Source organism: Colletes gigas, unplaced genomic scaffold (genome assembly GCF_013123115.1).
Source record: "Colletes gigas isolate AHSC1104 unplaced genomic scaffold, ASM1312311v1 Colletes_gigas_Sc00004, whole genome shotgun sequence".
Classification (NCBI taxonomy): domain Eukaryota; kingdom Metazoa; phylum Arthropoda; class Insecta; order Hymenoptera; family Colletidae; genus Colletes; species Colletes gigas.
Window position 1 is genome coordinate 9,380,706 of NW_025106633.1, and position 22,119 is coordinate 9,402,824.

Below are 22,119 nucleotides of genomic sequence, written 5' to 3' on the forward strand. Positions count from 1 at the left end.
TTTGCCGTTTAAGGGACTTATGACTCAATTCAAGCTACCCCTACTCCTTTACGATACGTTCCGCGAGTACGTTCGGTTCGGAAAAATACGCACAATTTTACTGGCATCGCTCTTAAGTCTTTGGTCACTCTCTCTCTTTCTCTATTAATCTATCTATAAAATCAGGCAGTCCCGATTTTCGTTCTTTAAGCAAGGATTAATGTATTTTGATCCTTTTGATATTGGTCTATACTCTGTCACGATGTGGAGGCTGCCATCTTTGAGAATAAACCACATATGCCAGTATGCCACTTGAATGGCAACTTTAGTATTACCATAACCTGACTGTAGTACTAGCTAAGTTGAACGAGAGGCAGTAATGACGCAAGAGTCCAATTTTGCACTGAATAGACAGAGACGCACAAGCGGTGTACACTCTTTCTACTAAGTACAAAACCAGACTCTCCATGTTTTAAAGTTTCTCGTTTACTAGTACTGTAGTCGGCTGTGGTTATAAAGATCAATAATGCCGGCTCATGGTTGCTGACTTGACTCTGACATTACTCACAGTGCGAATCGGCTTTAATAGAAACCTACCTTAATGCATTAAAGCATCGAATATATCATTTTCAAAGGTAGCATAAAATCGAATGTTATCTTTTAAATCAAAATAGTGCAGTTAAAATGTAATGTATTCCATGTTACATTGCCAACATTGCATTCCATTTGAATATACCTTTACGTAAACGTATGATCGATTAACTATTACAAAAATTGAATTATTTGAATAATTTTACACATGATAGGTTAACACTGATTTTTATACAATTCTCAATATACTATACCTAAACTATTTTTTTTGTTTTTGTAATAACTGAAAACGTATATTTTTAGATAATTTTACAATGAATGATTTCTTGTTAATCAGTGTTATTCAAATGTACAGTTTACATGTATACCTGTACAATGAATAATTTGGATTTATGCCATCATTTACTTGTTTACGTACATTTACATAAATATGATAAGTGCACTATGATTGCTGCTACTTGCTCGGATCTGTAATGGCTCTTGCACGTGGCACAGATTTCTTGACAGGATTTTGGTTCGATGTATTATTACGGATTACATTAGTAGGATTGTTTATGTAAGTTTTTATTTAAAATTCAATATTATAATATAAAAATGACTCATTGGTATTTGTGGCAAACAAAATAATATGTTTTAACTTTAACATTTTTTTTGTACGAATAGCGAACTAGAAAAAGCAGAACCATTTACAAGAAAAATTCACGAGGATGAATTATGGTTATATAAAAATCCAAGAACAGATTCTTACGTTCCAACAATAATCTTATGGGTAATCTGTTTTATGAGCGACCAAACCTTTTTATGCTTAAAGATTACAATTAAGTTTTAGCTACTTATTATTAATTTGTATATCTTTCTAGCCTCTTGTATTTATTCTGCCTGCCATAGTGATATTTCTTGCTTTCTTAGTTTATAAAGACAGAACTGATTTCTATCAAGCAGTATTATCTGTAACTTTAGCATTAGGATTCAATGGTGTAATTACAGATATTATAAAACTTATAGTTGGTAAGAATTTCAAAGCTATTAATCTTATTTGTGAAATAATAAATAATATATAAATACATTAGGTACATTTTCTCCATAGGTCGTCCTAGACCAGATTTTTTTTGGAGATGTTTTCCTGACGGAAAAACAAATCCAGATTTTAAGTGTAACGGAAATCCAATAGTGATAAGAGATGGAAAAAAATCATTCCCCAGTGGACATTCTTCGTGTATGTATTCTTTTGAAAGCAAAATAAGGTGTACAGTGCTTTTTACAGGAAAAATTGATTTTAATTTTTAGTTGCATTTGCAAGTTTTGGTTTCATTGCGTTATATCTAGCTGGCAAGCTGCATACATTTAGCCTAGTAGGAAAAGGACAAACATGGAGATTATGCGCATTTATTTTACCAATTTGTATCGCTCTTGTAATCGCGCTCAGTAGAACGTGCGATTATCATCATCATTGGCAAGGTAAGCATGTTTTTTCACCGTATTAATAAGTTTCCTAATACTTCAATTTTTAGATGTGGTTGCAGGTTCGATAATAGGATACTTTTTGGCGTACATGTGCTATAGACATTATTATCCACCATTAGACTCGCAAGTATGTCACAAACCATATGCTGTACTTACTCTTCAAATTCAACACGAAAACACAAAAAATAAAAATGACCAAGTCAAATGGATTTAATATATTAATAATTTAAATGGATAAACGATGGTATTCGGAGAATTATAATAGTTTGAAATACTCGATAATTACATGCTTTGTTTTTATACATGAATTATGTATATTTATAAATGTAGAATATAATACCAATACATAAATTTCGAACGAATGTATGTTAAATATAAACTTTCACATTCTATCATTAAGAAGTATTTGTTTTACCGAATAAAATGATTTCGATAGAGAAGATTCTTTAATCGTTTAAAATGGCGCGTTGGCACGTGCGCAGAATTATACGTATAAAATAAATATATCGCGCACGAGACGCCATCTTGAAAGTATCGCGTATGGTGCGCCACCAAGTTGGTTTCAGTCAATGGGTAGTAGTCGAGTCGATGGTGTAGCGTTTCTCGCTAAACTTTTTAACTTGGCGGTTGATTGCACATATCTTCTTAAATTGCAAAATCCCGACCGAGTGTCTCGCAAATTGTTCAAAGTACTTAATATCGCGTTTTGTATATTTCCCAGGGATAAGAATAAGTATACCGCGGTATACTTTTTCCCGTGCAAATTAACAATTGTATCAGGTTTCTCGGCACCGTGAAGTGACATAGGTATTTACGAGCTGTTGTGTTGGTGAAATGTTGTCTCAACTTCCTGTACATGGCGAAGACTCGTGAGCGTCGTCGGACGTGTTGAATAGTCATCAAACGCCAGTGTTCGAACGGTGTTTTATCCCTTTCCACGAACGTACCAACGTATTGACCCGTTTCTCGCAACCTAGATCAACGAGATCGTGCCAGTTGCGCGTGAAAATGATCAACATGGAAACGGATAAGATTATCGACGACACAAACACGAATCTTCAGGTACGCTCATACATTAGTATTTTTGACCCGCCATCCTACCGCCATCTTATGTTTCCTTATGATGGAGAAATTTGCTAACGTTTCGTGTGCGGCTTTAATTCCCGTAAAACCTTACATTTGTCACATGTGTCTCGGCGAGAATCGTTAATTGGATAAATATATCATGTGCATCGTGTGTTCGATCGTATACTGTCATGCACGGCGACGATTGTAATTATTTCTTGAAATCTTTTACCAAAACTATATTTACGTGTATCTATCGTTGACAGTTATTACGGCTTGATAAAACTCTACATTGTATCATCCTTGATTATTTTCGTAGTAAAACGATCTCTACCATGCATTAAACCGAACGAACGAAATATATATCAGAAATATGATTCGCTTAAATGATATGTGCTATCCGTGTCATCGAATGCTGTTATTCCTAGCACTGTAATGTTCGTACACTTTAGCATTAATTTGGGTCAGAAAATCGCTGTATTTATATTGTACATTTCGTGCACTGGCGTTCGCTTTAATATCTTTTATTAATTTCGTAATTTAAAGCGTGTATTGCCTTCGTATCTAAGTACAAAAGTATAGAATTGAAACGCAAAACTTAGTACTATTCGCTCGCAAAATGCAATGCTATTATACGCGATAACATTTTATTTATAACGACTAAATTTGATCGGCAATAATCGTCTTTGTTGCCGGAACAAAAGAAAGTCAGCTTAAACACAAGTCTAATCTTTAGGTTTGGCGAACTCTGAGAATAGTATACTACATAATCAATGTTTTAACTCCCTCTTCACTCTTTCTCCTGTTTCTCCTCTTTTACAATCCTCTACCCTTTTTCATTGCTTTCGCGACTCGGCGATACTGTACGTTGTTACATTCGTAATAATAAGGAACGATCGACCAAGATCTGCATTCGAATTTATACTCTCATTAAGCTTAAGGGGGTTTTCTCGCGATATTTAGAATTTTTTTTTCGTAACGTACGCGACGTAATAAACTGGAATTTTGTATGCTTACTAATATGTTTATGAAGATATTGCACGACTATTTTTATGCAACTTCCACTCGTAATATAAAAGTTATTAATATTATCCGGTGCTGTATTGAAAATGTTATCCTTATCGACGAACACAGTTGCGCCCTCATCCAATAATTGGAAACAAAAAATACAAACATGTTATTATTCTACATGGGTGTAGCTTACGTCCGAGCTTGAAGAAATAGAAACAATTTTGCGCTTTATTTTAAAATACAAAATATTGTAACGAGATTATCATAGTCCAGATAAAAACTGGTTATTCAGATTATGTGTAATCAAATTTTCAAATTGATCGGTTGATTAGCTTTTGAGATATATGCGTCAATTCTTTGAATTTTGATTTACTATTTAAACGGTGTACATTACATATCCGAAGCTTTACGGATACGCAAAAAAAGTTATTTTTGTTTCATACGTGCTTGAAGGAAAAACATAATCCACACAAAATAATTACTGCTGGTTCTGACTAAACAACATTCTCATCTTCATCGTAAGGCGTTACAGCAATATTGATTTGTACGCACGATTGGGTATAAGCCAAAAATATCTAATTATGCATACGAACATTTGGACCCATCATATATCCTTCTATTGCTTCTTAATTTAATTACGCTTAGATATATTAATACAAACTGTTCACGCTCAACTTCGTGTTATCCATTATAAAAAAAAAAAGATTGTAAAATACAGGAAATCAGAGTGAAATATAATAAGCGCGTAACGTAAAATATGTAATGATGAGACATTTTAATAGGGGACATAAGAAATTATCTACGCATTGTATTCAGTTAAAGGTTGAACCGTAACGATGTATGTCTCTCGAGGAGGCTGTCTTTGTTTAAGATATAAAAGGAGGGAAGAAGTTGTAATTTGAAATCTAGTTTGTATTTACTTTAAGAGTGGATTTCTGTATACTTGGTGAAAAGTGTACCATAATTCATTGATGTTAACGACATCTGCATTGTGTTATTGGGAGAAGCATGACTTGACCGAAAAACGGGTACCCTTTGTTATTTTCTACCAATGACTCATCATTCCGGTTATATTTCTCACTATTGCATTGACCGGCGGCGTTTTTAATTTTTCCCATTCGCTTAATTTACCGTAAAAAGTAAACGCGTGTACACGAAGATCAATAAGCAAACGATGCATCGTGACTAAAAATTTACAATGGTCCTTCGAAGCTTGGCGCATATCAATTTGTGCACTTTTGTTCTTGAAATCTTTATTCTTGCAAACGCATTTATAATAGTAAATTCTCTTTCAATAGTGAATATTATTTTCTCATCCAGAAATGTAGCGTCGACTGTGCGTAAAATTTCAAACCTGTACAATTATTGTCAAGTACTTTTAAAACCTCAAGATATTATCCCCTTTCCGCGACTCGTTCTTCATTGTCTTTCCCTTGTAACACGATACTCGTACGAGTAGACTAAAATAATATTCCAGGTATTTCGAAGCAAAAAAAAATTACTCGACAGAACGTGGTCTGTCGTTACCATTATCAGATAATTATCTTGATATCGATACTGGAATTAAACTGCTTATGTGAGTAACAAATGAATCATTAGCTTTTTCGTTCTAATTAAAATTATCGATCGAAAGAAGCTTAGTTCAATTTTATCGAGTTCCTCGATTCCCAAGATTGCACTTAGTTTCGAATCGACGAACAGGGATGGGCAAGATTCTTATTTAAATAAAAATTGCAAGTTTTAATCGTATATTGGTTTCGCACGTTATTCGTTGTTCCGATAATAATTTTTCCCACTTCTGTTCACGGCTCGAGCTTTATGCCACTCGGATGTTTCGAATACTGGACAACTTTAGAAAATAGACGGAATACGTAACGACGCGAAGACAAAGAAATACGAAGAACATAGATTCGACACGAGTTCGCGATCCCGTTACGCCGAGAGCATCATGGAGAAACATTTTCAGGTGATCGAGGGTACTCCTCGATCGCCAGGACTCTTCAATGTTGCTATGCCACCTTTTACAGTCGAGTGAGCACGATATCTCGAACCGAAGGATCGTTTTCTGCCGTAGTCTATACACGTGATAATAGCATAACCCCCCACTACTAAGTTTCCGGGCAGCTTCATTTTTTTTTGCTTTGTTCCGAAGAGGGAAAGCTAAAGCAAATTTTAAACGGTATGAAATTAAAGAAGGAAACGTTCTATTTACAAGGATATTTATAAATCTAAACGTATATACGAATAATATTTTAAAGGCACATTTTCAATGATAAATTATTCACGATAGAATTTCAATCAATATCTTGTATCTTTATTTTGTTAAAATACTCGAATAGCATTTTGTCTTGAATATATGATAACAAGCGGTCATTTTATATGTACCGCCGCTTATACAATATCAATTTCTATTAAACGACCCCAACCGTTACATTTCTCTCGGTCCCGTACATTCGACAGTTTATGGATCACTCTATGAATGAAAAAAAGAATGTTTTAATTGTAGAACGCTTAACAAAATATGCGTCTATTATAAGGGTTTTCGCTTCCAGAGGTGGCGAGCGTAACAAGTAGGTCAGACACGAAATATTAGATTACCGGCAGGCCACGGTCCTTCGGTATACTTTTTCAGTAGAAATGATCGTCGGCGCGATTTTATTGAATTTTTGCAGATAATCGTGGATGAAATTTTTCGTTTAAAAGAAATTTTCTAATATGATTTACTCCGGGTATTCGTAAATGTTCGGTTGATTTCTGTTTCTCGTGTTTACTGATAACGAGTGCGTTCACCGATAAATTGTCTCCGTGTATAATAGAAAATGCTATAAATCAAAGGAACGAATTGCGTGTTTGAACATCTATTTCTGCAAGCATTCTCGATGTTCTGTACATACAAGAGAGCGTGATCTATCTGAGGTCAAGAACCCGGTACCACGCTCCACCTCAAGATACGTTTGTCGTACAGTAGGTCTGCGATTACGCACATTTTTGTATGGTGTTTAATTCATAATCTAGATGTACCAAAAGAAATATTTAAATATACAATGAATAAATATATGTGAGTATTTTTTACATGTTCCTTGTAGTATCATAAATACGCATTCAGTAATCGAAGAAGAAGAAGTATTTTTATGGCCAGAAATGTAATTTAATTCGATCGCAAATATTTATACACATTTTTGTTTTACAGAATCCAATAACAATATTGTACGACCCCACTCGCAAGAAAGAATTGCCAACAGGGGTATCTACGCAATATGGACTAGAGAGGGAAATTTGTATGAAACTGTTTGAGAGGTGGAGCGAACCGGAACAAGTAAACTTTGTTGAACAATTGTTGGCACGAATGTGTCATTATCAGCATGGACACATTAATACGTATCTGAAACCAATGTTACAGAGAGATTTCATTTCTCTGCTACCAAGTGGGTATCTAATATTGTAACTTTTCTGTTAAAATGTTCAGATATAAAAAAATAAAAACCGTTTTTATGTTCCCAGAAAAAGGATTGGATCATGTGGCAGAAAGTATTCTTTCTTATCTTGATGCTGACTCATTAATTGCAGCGGAATTAGTGTGTAAAGAATGGCACAGAGTGATCAGCGAAGGAATGCTTTGGAAGAAATTAATCGAACGAAAAGTTCGGACAGATTCAATTTGGAGAGGCCTTGCTGAAAGGAGAGGATGGTTAGTTGATATTTTATGCTCGCCTTATCGCATAAATGTAATAGTTTCCGACGTGCGGATCTTATGAAATGAAAATTAAACAAATAGCAGAACTATATATACAATATTGAAACTACCGTGAACTACAGAAATCTGGTTACGTTTTACTTTTAGGATTCAGTATTTATTCAAACCAAGACCAGGAGAGAGTCATCCGAATCACAATTTCTATAGATCTCTTTATCCAAAAATAGTTAAAGATATTGATAGTATAGATAATAATTGGAGAATGGGAAGATTTAATCTTCAGAGAATAAACTGTAGGAGTGAAAATTCAAAAGGTGTTTACTGTTTGCAATACGATGACCAAAAGATAGTCTCTGGTCTTAGAGACAATACTATTAAAATTTGGGACAGAAATACGCTACAGTGTATTAAAGTCTTAACAGGGCATACCGGTTCTGTTCTGTGTTTACAATACGATGACAAAGCAATAATATCTGGTTCCTCTGATAGTACTGTAAGAGTTTGGGATGCTAATACTGGTGAAATGGTTAACACATTGATACACCACTGCGAAGCAGTTTTACATCTCAGATTTAATAATGGAATGATGGTCACTTGTTCGAAGGTCAGAAAACGTTTATATATATATTTTTATTTCCTTTCGCGAATTGGAAAGGATAATACTACTTTTTAATTATTATCAGGATCGTTCAATAGCTGTATGGGACATGACATCGCAAACGGAAATTACATTAAGAAGAGTACTCGTAGGACATAGGGCAGCAGTGAATGTTGTTGATTTTGATGAGAAATATATTGTTTCTGCTAGTGGTGATAGGACTATCAAAGTATGGAACACATCTACTTGCGAATTTGTGAGAACATTAAATGGACATAAACGAGGAATAGCGTGTTTACAATATAGAGACTGCTTAGTAGTTAGTGGTAGCAGTGATAACACTATCAGATTATGGGATATTGATTGTGGTGCGTGCTTACGTGTTTTGGAAGGACACGAGGAATTGGTCAGATGTATTAGATTTGATAGCAAACATATAGTCAGCGGAGCTTATGACGGGTGAGTATAGAAACATTGTTTTAATACAGTGTGTCGTATTATTACGTTCATGTTATATTCGATGCTTTATATTACAGAAAGATAAAAGTATGGGACTTGGTAGCAGCTTTAGATCCACGTGCTTTAGCCAACTCGCTTTGTTTACGAACATTAGTGGTGAGATATTCTAAATATTTATTTTAACGTTACAAAACTATTTATGACTATAATAATATATTCTTTCACGACGTAGGAACACACGGGACGTGTATTTCGTCTTCAGTTTGACGAGTTCCAGATAGTATCGTCATCGCACGATGATACAATATTAATTTGGGACTTTCTCAATTTCAATGGAAGTGTATCGCATGGGCTAGCAGCAATAAATGCATCAGGTGCGAATCAATCTGCCACCAGATCTCCATCTCGTAAGTACGATAAGAAAGATTTACTTGCTACACTTGACATTTTTCTGACGTAAATATATTTTTTATAGCATTTGAGTGACGCATTTATAAGAAGAGATTCCTTCATTGTGATATAATTGTAAGTATAATGCATAGAAATTTATTTTTAATTGTACTTGTCGTTTTAGAAAGTAAAAATTTACAAATTTTGTCTAGACATATAGTGCGTATACTCATTATAAATATGTATCTTCTTTTGTAGTCATAAAGTACGATTGTATCAAGTTGCATCGGTAGTTAACTTCCTTTTTAAGCGTCGTACTTTGTAGAAAGTATGTAGAAATACAAGTTAATAAATTTATTTTATTTCAGACAAGTGGTTAGTGAGTGAGTTCAAATGTGTTCACAATAGTGTACACTAAGAATGAAGAATCAGTGTCCAATGTGAACAGCGCCTAGACAGAAACAGAATCTCAAAAAGACATGGTCATTGACTTTTGTTTATTATTTGCTGTGAAAAGCAAAAGTAATTCTCTAAAATTGGATGTATGGAGTGACACATAAAACTATAAATTAATTTATTCGCGCTTGACGCACTGCGTTTAATAACGAACAGTATATTAAAACCATGTAAATACATCCCATGGATGTAAATAATTATCTGCTTGGCCATATCTGGAATTCTTCTACGCTCTATGACATGATAGAAGTTGACCACTTTCCTACTATAAAAAGAAAGACTTACAATGCATAAAGAAAATGAAAACATTTTTAGGGAGGCTGGATACATTTAATAAGATGTTAGCTGTATTATAGTAAATTAATGATTTGTTTATGTAATTAATTTATGGTAAGATGATTGTAAAGTGTCGTTTGATTGGAGTACTTATTTTGTGTGAATGTGAACGATAAGGTATCGATATGTGGGAGGATTATGATAATGATAATGTTTCATTGTCTTCGAAATCTAGCTGATGTGAATCGATATACCCATGTTTAGCATTATAGATGTACAGCCGTTAATCGAACATGTAGCAATTTCCATAGACATTAATTTTACAAGATTCATATTATATACTGAAAAGTACATGGAAAGCTAACTACCACCTGTACACAGCCATTGGTACAATACCATTTGCATTTAAAATATAAATTTTCATTATACCAAGATGTAAATATTGATTCATACAAAAGCAATATAGTGACTCTGAAATAATCGTAGCTGTTGTAAACAAATTATTATGTTTTGATTGATCTCGAATAAGATCATACTTTCAATTTTTGTTTAAGTTTATGTTAGTCACTTTTGTTCGATCTAAATTATAAACATGTTTTGAATAATATAATATGTGTTGGAATGTAGCTATCGTAATTTTCAAAATTTTTGAACGTATTCATCAAGAATACTAATTTTATTTTTACGGTCAGCATTATACAATAACATAGGAGTGTACGGGTATCCGATTTGAGCTGTCAACACCAGCGTGCTCGAGCAGATCTTTATATATTGCGAATCGATTAGTCTCGAAATAGTTTGGCCCAAATTTACCAGTGTTTAACACAGTTTGCCAACCCAAATCGGATACATGCACATCCCTAGATAACACGGTTACTCATTAGTATATTAAACGGTAGACCAAATATGTTATAAATTCTCAGAATTATCAAAGTATAATAATTTCTTAAGACACACACACACACACGCGCGCACGCCCACACCCCCCCACACACACGCAAACATGTATACACGCACGCGTATAGACAAATGCGTGCGTGCATGTATGTATGTATGTATGTATCTATATGTATATATTGAGAAATAACACGAAAATGATTTGAATATATTGACTTTATAAAAAAAAGTACGAAGTAAGCTTATGAGTATGTAAATTCCTGATTTTGATTTCCATGCATGTATTTTGACGGGAGAGAAATTAATTATTACCGATAAAATGTGAAATTACTTCGCTTTTACATAACACGAGTAACAAATAGTATTAAGTAGTATTTGTACATTATTCTACTATTATAATAATGTTTACATTGAAGGCAAACAACTTACACAAAATTATGAAGTACATGTAGTCAAATTGGGTACAAAAGAATTGTGATTTTTATGCTAGAACAATGACACGAGAAATTTTCTATAACTCTAAGGTATGTATATAAGGGACTTCAGTGCAAACTATACTTTTGTAGTATGCAGCATGTTTTCAATTCATAAAACACTTTAATAAAAGGAATAGCATAATAATAATCGTAGCAGGTATTAACATACTCTTTGTAAGCACATACTCCATTATATTTCAGCTAACTTTGAATTCGTACGTACACTTTATTTAGAATCAGGCTGTTAAAACGTTTCAGTTAATAAACGCGTTATTGTAAAATAAAAAAATTTTCATTGTGCAAAACGCTACACTTGAGATCGATCGTCGAGGCAAATGTTTGTGGATAAATTATATAACGTAATCGGAAATCATTCATTTTTAGAACTTCGTGACAAGCGATGCGTCTTGATCATAACTTGGATACATTTGTCAGAAATAATAGTATGGCAGAAATATCTTTAAGAAAACATTGTGATGTTTATTGTTAGTAATAACACAAAGTTTCATGTATGAAATTTAATTACGTAAAAATGATATGAAGGCTGTGGAAAAGCTATATTCGAAATATAATACCTATGCAAGAAGATGGGTGAATTTTAATAGAAAAGAGTATCCATCATTATCCCTTGAATTTAACACCTTCAATGGTCTATCATTGTAATTAAAATTTACATAAAAATTATTGAACGTTTTAAAATACTTATAGAATCCTTAATGATAATAAAAAATTAAAAATGTGCTCGGGTATGTGTGTGCGAGTATTAAAATTTTATTATTAAAATATATACGATTAAAGTCCATTACATATCGAGTAATATTTTTAATATTTCCTATCGGTATATAATATGGATTTTAGTATCTTTATTTAGAACTACTATTGCATGATATAGTTCCCGGCAAATTTGATCAAATTATTAAAATTTACATTATTTCATATTATGTGCGATAAAATTTATATCATTATTGATAACAATAATTCCAATGAGTGTATATATAAACTATGGGAGAATAATACATACATTTAATATGCTGAGAAGACCTTTATCTTTTAGTAATTGTTTAATAAGAAATAATTTATTGTTTTAACAAAAATTTATGATTTATATTGTGAAACTAGTCTATATAGTACATTTTACCCTAATACTATATAAATAAAGTACTACAGAACATAATAATTACGATTTTATAAAACTAGATTTTGCAAATTAAAAATGTATAGCAATGGTTTATTTACGATAAAAAAAAAATTAATAATTCTTCACAGAATTAAAAGTATTAAAAATTAAAACTTAATTCAGAAAAAGAACGAAACATTTAAAAAATAAAATAAGAAGAAACTTACGATATTTATATTATTAATATACTATTTTATTTCCATTACTTGACAAAGCTACAATTTCATCTAATGCAAGGGTAGATTGACAAAAATAGTTTTTGCATAGAAAATGGTAAAATCTAGTTCAATACTTTATTTGTTGAATCTATAACTGTTCTATTTTGAATTGAATCGATGAATTTTATAAACTAAACTTGCTCGATTTTCAATGAATATCAGAAATCTAATATTTATCGTTGCGTTACGTCGCAATTATGGGAATATTTTAAATGTTTCAGCGTAACTTACATATTTTGCTCGTTAATGTTTTTAATTACATGTTTTCGAATAGGTACCACCACAACTCATTGCAACGCAACACCATCCATCACCTAGTTTTGTCGATTACCACAGTGAAGACTCGGCTTAACTGTGTATCTGTCTTCGCGCAATAAATGAAGTACGATTGTCGTTTTGTTTTTCGATATTAAAGGTGGCGTTGTCGATGCTCCCGACATAGCAAACGTCGCTTCTACATACATGTTGTAGCAGTTAAGATCAGACAAGATTAAAGCATGTGATCCTGCCTTCAGTGTAGATAATACGAAGCTGCGAAAATGGCGGACGAACAGGTGAGTTGCCGATCAAAATAATGTGCAAACCTCGAAACACGACAAAGTTATTTATGATGAAGTGATTTCGAAAATCGTGCGGTAAGCCAGTCGGTGGTAAAACTGTTTGCAAGTTGTGTCGTATCGATGTGTATCCCCGAACGTTTTGCTGCCGGGAAACTCTTGAGTATTCCTCGATGTTACTGCACTGTTTGTTGCCGGACCTACAGTGATTACTATTTTGTCGCGCTGTCAATGAAAATGCAATCACGGACTGAAAGATTTCTCAACTCACCGTTTAATTGACATTTTATTATATGGTCGGAACCGTGTTGTCGTTGTGCAAAACATTAACCTTGTTTTCGTGAATAATATTGTGTAGATACAGTTTCGAAGTTTCAAAAGATAATTAATGGGTGGAAATATCATCTAAATCGTGAATTTTATATTTAAACATTATAATTTGAAAAAGTTCCGCTTCTTTTCAACGTTCTCGTGTAAAACTGTTGCTTAAAATTCCTTTAAAAAATACGGCATAACCTATCCGATACACTTATTTTGCAACATCAACCAAGATGTTTTTTCTGTTCCTTTAATACGTTAGATCATTGTTTATCCGATATTCGGTACGGACAAATGTCCGGTTAAATTAAATCGTGTTGTTCTGATTTAAATGAATACAAATTAAAATACTTTAAGATATATTCGTAAGATATTTTTAAACTGAATATGTGATCACCTGAAATTCAGTTGATTAATATTTACAAAACATAAACCTCGTAACCTCAAAATATTTTGTTAAATACTGAGAAAATAAATTAGCATTCTGTTACTGTGCTCGGAACATTAAAAAAACAATTCTTATATCATTTGTGTTTCTAAAGTCTAAAAAAAATTGTAAAATTAAATCATCGATACTACTAAAATCAAATGTATTTAACAAATGGTGATTTTTATTAATTGCTTATATCATTTTACTCATCACAGATATTACTTTAAAGTAATTCACGAAAATTAAGTTCCTTCTTGATCGACTGACATAGTTTTATTTCTTTTTCTAAGCATGCATTTCTCCGTAGAATTTGATAAATTAATTTTTATTCTATGGAATATTTATATTTGAAAAAATCTATTGTAAATAAATGGTATGATTTTAAAATATTGTTTATTTATTATAATATCAAGGCTAATTAGGAAATATATATTTAGTTATAATTGTGTTTCATACTTCTCAGATAACATGACGTATTTTGTCGTTGTAAACTTTTAAATGTTAACTGTAACAGAAAATAAGAATTTATTGAATAATCTGAAAAGTGAAGCAATGGTTTTGAAGCTTATAGACTTGAAATACCTAAATGGAAATATCAAAGTATATGTTTGAATCGTGTCACTAAGAATGGATCACATACAGGAAGTACAGCAGCTGGAGTTGCTATGCAAGCAATTGTACGAATCACAAAATTCTGCGCATCGTGCAGAGGCTGAAAAGGCACTCGTTGCTTTTCAAAATGCACCAGATACGCTTACAAAGTGTCAGCTCCTACTTGATCGGGGAAATTCTGCGTATGCTCAATTATTAGCAGCCACTACATTGACAAAACTGGTTTCACGCTCGGGAGGGCTCAGTTTGCAACAAAGGCTCGACATATGTAAGTATATAGATCAAATTCTAAAATGAAGATAGCAGGGATATTTAAAAATAATTTCTCTAATTTTGTTTCAGGGAACTATGTTCTCACCTATTTAGCAACTCAACCAAAATTACCAAATTTTGTAATACAAGCTTTGGTTACATTATTTGCTAGGATATCGAAGCTTGGTTGGTTCGATTCCGACAAAGATGAATTTGTCTTTAGAAATGTGGTTAACGATGTAGCAAAATTTCTTCAGGTGCGATACAACTTTTCTTTCATTATAGTTTAAAGAAATATATTCGATAACTGTATAATCTTTTAATATAATACAGGGATCCGTGGAACACTGTATGATAGGAGTACAATTACTTTCTCAATTGACTTGCGAAATGAATCAAGTATCGGATGCTGATGCAAATAGGTCTCTTACAAAGCATAGAAAAATTGCCAGTAGCTTCAGAGATACACAGCTTTTTGAAATATTTAAGTTATCGTGTACCTTACTGAGTACAGCACGCGAGAATTGTAAAAATCTAAATTTTAACGATGAAGCACAAGTACGTCTTTTCGTTTTTGCATTTTTCGTGCAAAAGTTTACAGTATTTTATATATATATATATATATTCGTGTGAAATTTTCATATTTATTTTTAATTTTTAATTTAGCATGGTCTGATGAGACAGCTTTTAAAACTGGCACACAACTGTCTAACATTTGACTTTCTTGGAACGTCAGCGGATGAAAGCGACGATCTTTGTGCGATACAAATTCCAAACAATTGGCGGCCCATATTTCTGGATCCTACATCGTTAAAACTTTTCTTTGATCTATACCATAGTCTACCCAACTCATTGTCATCTTTGGCTCTTTCGTGTTTAGTCCAAATAGCATCTATCAGAAGAAGTTTATTTTCAAATTCCGAAAGGACACAATTTTTAACACACTTGGTTAACGGTGTGATAAACATAATACAAAATTTAAGGGGCCTGAGCGACCCTGGGAACTATCACGAATTTTGTAGATTACTGTTAAGGTTAAAAAGCAATTTTCAACTTGGCGAACTGATTTCACTCGAACATTATCCAGAAGATATACAATTAATCGCAAAATTTACAGTCCAAAGTTTACAAATGTGGCAATTCTCACCCAATAGTTTGCACTACCTTTTAACTTTGTGGCAAAAGATGGTGTCATCTATACCATATGTAAAATCCGGTGATCTACATTTATTAGACATATACACACCGGAAGTTGTGAATGCATATATTACTTCGAGATTCGAGTCGGTTGCGGTAGTGGTTAGGGAACGTTTGGAAGATCCGCTCGATGATTTAGGAGTGGTACAACAACAATTAGAGCAAATATCGGTAATCGGAAGATGTGAATATCAAAAGACATATACATTGTTGGTACAGCTCTTTGATCAAGCTGCTAGAACGTATCAAGAGTTAATGACACAGACAGCATCTCCTACTCAACAAATGGATATCACTATACAAGAGGGTCAACTCACGTGGCTTGTATACATTATAGGTAAAGAAATAATTTGCAAACTATGAAACGCAAGAAAACTAAATAAAACGTGATGTACGTAACGAGGCTAATATATTGTATTTGATAATAAGGTGGCGTCATTGGTGGAAAAGTAACATTTAATTGTAACGAAGAGTTAGATGCGATGGATGGCGAATTAGTCTGCAAAGTACTTCAGTTAATGAATTTGACCGACTCGAGACTTGCACAAGGTGGCTGTGAAAAATTGGAGTCAGCAATGTTGAGCTTTTTCGAACAATTTCGTAAGATATATGTAGGCGAACAAGTTCAAAAAACTCCCAAGGTATATAGAAGACTGTCGGACGTTTTGGGGGTGAATGATGAATCTATGATACTCGGTATTCTAATTCGAAAAATGTAAGTATCGCGGAACATACGATAGTACAGTTTGGATTGTTAACTTTTAAATGCTTCGTTTGTAGAATAACGAACTTGAAATATTGGGGCCGTAGTGAACAAATTATTTCGAAAACATTACAGTTATTGAATGATCTATCTGTGGGTTATAGCTGCGTTCGTAAACTTGTAAAATTAGAAGAAGTACAATTTATGCTCAACAATCACACAGTATGTATAAATAACTATTTACATATTCGCTACATAGAGAACGTCAAGTAAAACACTATGCGTGGTTCTCAATAGGGAGAGCATTTTCCATTTTTGGGAAACAATGTTCCTGTAACGGAAATGCGTTGTAGATCAATGTTCTACACATCCTTGGGTAGATTATTGATGGTAGATTTAGGTGAAGACGAAGAAAGGTTTCACACTTTTATGTTACCTCTAACAGGTATAAGAACCACTTTATACATGAAAATATAATGATAGAATTTATTTAACTTATATTTCTATGTTTCGTTTCTAGCTGCATTAGAAAGTTTGGGACAATTAATGGGCGCTGCTGATCCTTCACTTTTCGCGGCAGAAGAAGCGAAAAAAGCAGTAATCGGTTTAGCGAGAGATTTGAGAGGTTTAGCTTTTGCATTTAATACAGTGACATCGTACATGATGTTCTTCGACTGGATGTATCCTTTTATTAAAGATATCGTTCAACCGACACACGATCGATAACAACTTACTGAAACGTTTAAATATAAATTACCTTAATCCATATATAGATATCCAAATTATACACCGATTTTATTACATTTTGTGGAATTATGGCATTACGAACCACAAGTCACTACTCCCGTCCTAAAATTATTTGCTGAATTAGTACAAAATAGAAGTCAACGATTACTGTTCGAGGCATCTTCTCCAAACGGAATTTTATTATTTCGTGAAGCTAGTAAAGTGATATGTAGTTACGGTAATCGTATATTGAATGTTGAAGTTCCGAAAGATCAAATTTATCCTTTAAAACTGAAAGGAATAAGTATATGCTTTAGTATGCTAAAAGCTGCTTTGTGTGGAAATTACGTGAATTTTGGAACGTTCAGATTGTACGGCGATGAGGCTCTAGATAATGCGCTTAATACATTTGTAAAATTACTCCTTAGTATACCACAAAGTGATTTATTGGTATGTATTTGATTCATATAAATATTGCGTTAATGAAGCTTACTTCTAGACATAAGAACAATATTTTTAACATTCCATTGTTCTCGATAGGATTACCCAAAGTTATCTACAACATATTACGCGTTACTAGAATACTTGGCACAGGATCATATGGTTTTCCTCTCCACCCTAGAACCCAGACTTTTCTTGTACATTCTATCGAGCATCAGTGAAGGCCTTACAACACTAGGTGCGCAAAAAGACTCCTATACAGGTCTGTGCGGCTGATTCTATCTTATTATGAGTCTCTTATCCTCTATGCCATGCCTTGGGGCTGTTAGTCTCAAATCATTTAGGCCAATTTCTACTTACTAGAAAGGTATTCGTCAAATATTTTGTTAAGATTTTGAGAAATTGAAAAAAGCTATGAATATTTGATTACGATCGAAGCATTGAAAAATTAATTCCAATGGATTATGTATCAATTTTTATACTGTCCGGCATTTCAAAAATTTCGTCATACATTTCTATTTAAATTGTACCCGAAAACGAAGAATTATCTTTCGTATTGTGCATGTATGAATAATTGGATAATTTTTTGACGATTTTATAATTGCTGATTGTTTACTCTGTCAGTTTTATTTAAAATGCTACGTAAAGTGTTTAACAGTAAGAAATTTATTATTTGAAGATCTCGACAAAAAGATTAGTTAATAAGGGCGTTTCATTTTGTTATGTTCATTTGCCTTTTGCATTGTTGCTTTTGGAATGTAAACCTGCCTTTAGGTATTAGTTATTGCCATAGTTTGAAACATATAAGAATAATTGTGTATGCTGAATAATTCATTTTCATGCATATAAAGAGTATGGTTGAATCATCATGGTATTATAATAGGCAATGAGAGGATTGGAGTTTGTAGAATCAAGACCCCTATTTACTATTAGTGTAATGCATTTTTTTAAAACTTTCATTCGCGTTTTTTTTATACAATGTTACATTATAAACTCAAATTCTTTATTCCTTTAAAGTTAAATTACATGATGGATCTAGCACACATAGTCAGCCGCACAGCTGGCACGCTACTAAAACGTATGAATGTTTACAGTTATAAGTTCGTGAATTATTAATTTACTAATTATCATATGCATGGTATGTTAATATTATTTGTTTTTTTTTTTTTTTTTTTTTTTTATATATTTTACGCTTTGTTTTTTTAATTGAGACACGATATGCCAAACAATTTATAGTCTATTTTTACGAATATATTAAATACCAATGGTTTCTTTTTATCCTATCTGCCGTTTTTGCACTTACACAAAATTGCTATGAATTATTTTATCTTTCGTTTCCTGTCTCGTTAACTAACGTTGAAAATATCAAATTTTTATTATCTTTTAATAGAAATGACACAATTAACTTATTAAATGAACATATAGTTTTACAAAGCACACGTTTGAAAGGTAGGTCAATATAATACATTTCACAGTAATCGCTGTGATCGAATTTGCACGTAACTTAAAACTTTTTATTTCACTAGTTACTCCTGTATTTTAATTTATATCGTTCGATCTCTTTTACACATAGAATATGTAATAAAACTAACGAACATTCATTACAGATACAATGGTTTGTACCGGTTGTTGTGCAACACTGGATCACATTGTGACATATTTATTTAAACAAATGTATCCAAAAGGTATAGCCCACATAATAGCGATTATTAACATATGTATGTATCCGTGTATACATACAACATGTATCGTTTCTTTCAGGGGGCTATGCAAGGAGAAAAAATGCTGTTGTACCAGGAGGAGGAGATTTATTTTTACAAGTCTTAAAACAACATCCGGAAATCCTTCAACAAATATTAAGTACTGTTTTAAATGTGATAATGTTTGAAGATTGTAGAAATCAATGGAGTATGTCACGTCCGCTATTGGGATTAATTCTTTTAAACGAAGATGTGGGTGCAAATAATTTACCATTTAACATTCTATGAAGGATGTACCAGTGATTTGATATTATTTATAATTTCAGTATTTTAATCAATTACGAGAAAATATTATTAGAAGCCAACCGGTTAATAAGCAGGCAACAATGGCACAGTGGTTCGAAAATTTAATGGAAGGAATTGAAAGAAATTTACTCACAAGGAATAGAGATAGGTAAGAAAATATTAATTAAGTACAAGAACAGTGTATACATGTTACGCGATTCTTTTATTTTAGGTTTACACAAAATTTGTCATCGCTTATAAAAGATATAATAAATGATACCTCGAAAGGACCTTCTTACACGTCTGCAAATACTATCAATGAAATGATGACGTAGTGATACCGCTCTCTTTCTATTAGATTCTTCTAGGTTCTTGCCTGCCAAATGCTTGAATGTGTGTGCGAGTGAAATTATAAATTATGGTGGATTTAAAATTATGGTTTTAGATGAGTATAAAGATAATAAATTAAGTACTGTTGCTTTATAGAATCATTATTGTTTGGCTTCCTATTCTCTTACTTTGTTTTAAAAATTCTTTCAAACTATATAACCATTTAAAACTATAGCATAACAAAATTCATATTCATTTGTTAAATGTTAAATGTTTTAGTATACTTATCAGTTTGATATTAATATACGTATATGCATTTTATCCTAAATTTATAAACAGAAAAGAATAGATCCATTTTATTACCTTTATACTCCTACTACTTTGATACGATATGACATTAAAACATAAATATTCTTGCACATATATTACCTACAATGATTGGCAATAAATATATTACATTTTGTAGATTCACAGTTAATACGCATTTTTCATTGATAATTTGAGGTTGAATGCACATTAATGTTTATTAGCTACATTCTGAAAGCGTTTAGGATATTAAGAATTTAAGATTAATATTTTTATCTTACTTTAATATAAAAGAAATATGTATGCCTTTCAGCACGCATTTTTTTGATTTCCAGTGCCAAGAATCAGCTTTTATACATATTATTCATTATATTTACACTTTATTTTAAATAAATATCATATTGTCTTTATTCTTAAACGAAAGATATAATTTAGAATAGGAAGCCAACTATATGAATTACTATCATACATCTTGTTCCATATTACTTTTACATGCAGCCGACTTCCATTTATTTAAATGTATTCATTATTTAAATATTTTTTATTAAGAAATATTTGGTCACAATTGTACGAACAATTTGTAACGATGATGGTAAAAAATGAATCGAGTCATTATCTAAAAAGTATTAACGATCAATTAATTGAGAAACTGGACTACTTAAGTTTATGTTAATAAGCGAAACATTCGTAATATCAATGATATACCGTGGGAGATGTTATTAAGTTGATACTGCAAAAATTAGCTTACAAATGTACTTTGTTATTATTATTATGTAATAATAAGTATCATTGATAATATTTGATTAAAACAAAGTCGGTATTAAATATATGTTGCAGAAAGCTATCGAGTCTGACTGACTGTTAACATGCATATTGTAATTTTCTTGCATCCATTCAAACGATGCAAAATCTCTGTGAACAGTTTTAGTATTAAAATCATTTGCACTTCTGTAAATTATAAAACAGTTAAATATTTTTAACAAATTAATTTTGTGTATTAAGGTTATGAATAATGTATATTATTAGCAAAAACAAATATGAATTTCAATAATAAATACATTTTCATTACACAAAGATCATCAGAATTATTTTACAAATGGACATAAAAATTGTGGTAAACATATACGTATAAATATTCTCCATCTTTTATTTAATTCCATTTTTTTTTTTATATATATATATATATATATTATTTTGTTCTGTATTTACTTCCTCCTTGTAAAATGCATGTTAACAGTAGAAGGCTAACAACTTTTTATTGACAATGCATTTTATACTATACATAAAGGTATTTGAAAATTTGTTGTGACTTTATAAATTAGATTTTCAGGTTAAAAGTGTTTTAAGTGCCCTTTATATCGAATAGGACTGAAATAAAATTAATTTCATTATTATATATAGTCTTTTATACTTCATTAAAATTTCTTTTGTAATAATCAGATTGTACGATTATTTCAAAATACATTTTAAAATCGAAAAAATCATTGTTGATTTTATGATAGAAAATAAAC

General features: G+C 32.0%; 3 protein-coding genes across 7 annotated transcripts; all 3 read left to right on the top strand.

Annotated features, from left to right (window-relative positions):
* Positions 1-594: 594 nt before the first annotated feature.
* LOC122405293 (phospholipid phosphatase 5) lies at positions 595-2,315 on the top strand. Of its 3 annotated transcripts, none has more exons than XM_043409939.1 (7): positions 595-727; positions 874-1,126; positions 1,234-1,339; positions 1,431-1,578; positions 1,658-1,786; positions 1,858-2,028; positions 2,082-2,315. In XM_043409939.1, exons 2-7 carry the CDS (start codon positions 1,044-1,046, stop codon positions 2,246-2,248), a joined length of 804 nt encoding a protein of 267 aa, XP_043265874.1. In that variant the 5' UTR covers positions 595-727; positions 874-1,043; the 3' UTR covers positions 2,249-2,315. The 3 variants fall into 3 exon arrangements, with proteins under 3 accessions (XP_043265874.1, XP_043265873.1, XP_043265875.1); XM_043409938.1 differs by having other exon boundaries at positions 668-785; XM_043409940.1 differs by having other exon boundaries at positions 668-785; positions 2,094-2,315.
* A 304-nt stretch (positions 2,316-2,619) lies between these two features.
* Positions 2,620-11,861, top strand: LOC122394827 (beta-TrCP). Its single transcript, XM_043391969.1, has 9 exons — positions 2,620-3,096; positions 7,301-7,535; positions 7,612-7,798; positions 7,952-8,408; positions 8,488-8,861; positions 8,939-9,017; positions 9,094-9,268; positions 9,337-9,386; positions 9,620-11,861. The coding sequence occupies exons 1-8, from the start codon at positions 3,043-3,045 to the stop codon at positions 9,345-9,347; spliced, it is 1,572 nt and encodes a 523-aa protein (XP_043247904.1). The 5' UTR covers positions 2,620-3,042; the 3' UTR covers positions 9,348-9,386; positions 9,620-11,861.
* A 1,329-nt stretch (positions 11,862-13,190) lies between these two features.
* Positions 13,191-20,606, top strand: LOC122394865 (exportin-7). 3 transcript variants are annotated; one of them, XM_043392033.1, is made up of 15 exons: positions 13,191-13,305; positions 14,699-14,936; positions 15,011-15,177; positions 15,254-15,478; positions 15,587-16,454; positions 16,547-16,832; positions 16,898-17,042; positions 17,118-17,265; positions 17,341-17,500; positions 17,594-17,996; positions 18,087-18,249; positions 19,595-19,672; positions 19,749-19,939; positions 20,014-20,141; positions 20,205-20,606. In XM_043392033.1, exons 1-15 carry the CDS (start codon positions 13,291-13,293, stop codon positions 20,305-20,307), a joined length of 3,318 nt encoding a protein of 1,105 aa, XP_043247968.1. In that variant the 5' UTR covers positions 13,191-13,290; the 3' UTR covers positions 20,308-20,606. The 3 variants fall into 3 exon arrangements, with proteins under 3 accessions (XP_043247968.1, XP_043247969.1, XP_043247970.1); XM_043392034.1 differs by lacking the exon at positions 13,191-13,305 and adding an exon at positions 14,205-14,230 and having other exon boundaries at positions 14,520-14,936; XM_043392035.1 differs by lacking the exon at positions 13,191-13,305 and adding an exon at positions 14,205-14,230 and having other exon boundaries at positions 14,520-14,936; positions 18,087-18,225.
* Positions 20,607-22,119: the final 1,513 nt, after the last annotated feature.

What these genes read in the sequence shown, in the direction of transcription:
- LOC122405293 (XM_043409939.1), top strand. Translation starts at nt 1,044, where the DNA reads ATGGCTCTTGCACGTGGCACAGATTTCTTGACAGGATTTTGGTTCGAT. An exon ending in TTCCAACAATAATCTTATGG is followed by an intron (nt 1,340 to 1,430) that starts GTAATCTGTTTT and finishes ATATCTTTCTAG; the next exon opens with CCTCTTGTATTTATTCTGCC. An exon ending in TTATCATCATCATTGGCAAG is followed by an intron (nt 2,029 to 2,081) that starts GTAAGCATGTTT and finishes TTCAATTTTTAG; the next exon opens with ATGTGGTTGCAGGTTCGATA.
- LOC122394865 (XM_043392033.1), top strand. An exon ending in TTATGCTCAACAATCACACA is followed by an intron (nt 17,043 to 17,117) that starts GTATGTATAAAT and finishes GGTTCTCAATAG; the next exon opens with GGAGAGCATTTTCCATTTTT. An exon ending in CTCACAAGGAATAGAGATAG is followed by an intron (nt 20,142 to 20,204) that starts GTAAGAAAATAT and finishes CTTTTATTTTAG; the next exon opens with GTTTACACAAAATTTGTCAT.
- LOC122394827 (XM_043391969.1), top strand. Translation starts at nt 3,043, where the DNA reads ATGATCAACATGGAAACGGATAAGATTATCGACGACACAAACACGAAT. An exon ending in TTTCATTTCTCTGCTACCAA is followed by an intron (nt 7,536 to 7,611) that starts GTGGGTATCTAA and finishes TTATGTTCCCAG; the next exon opens with AAAAAGGATTGGATCATGTG. An exon ending in TGATGGTCACTTGTTCGAAG is followed by an intron (nt 8,409 to 8,487) that starts GTCAGAAAACGT and finishes AATTATTATCAG; the next exon opens with GATCGTTCAATAGCTGTATG.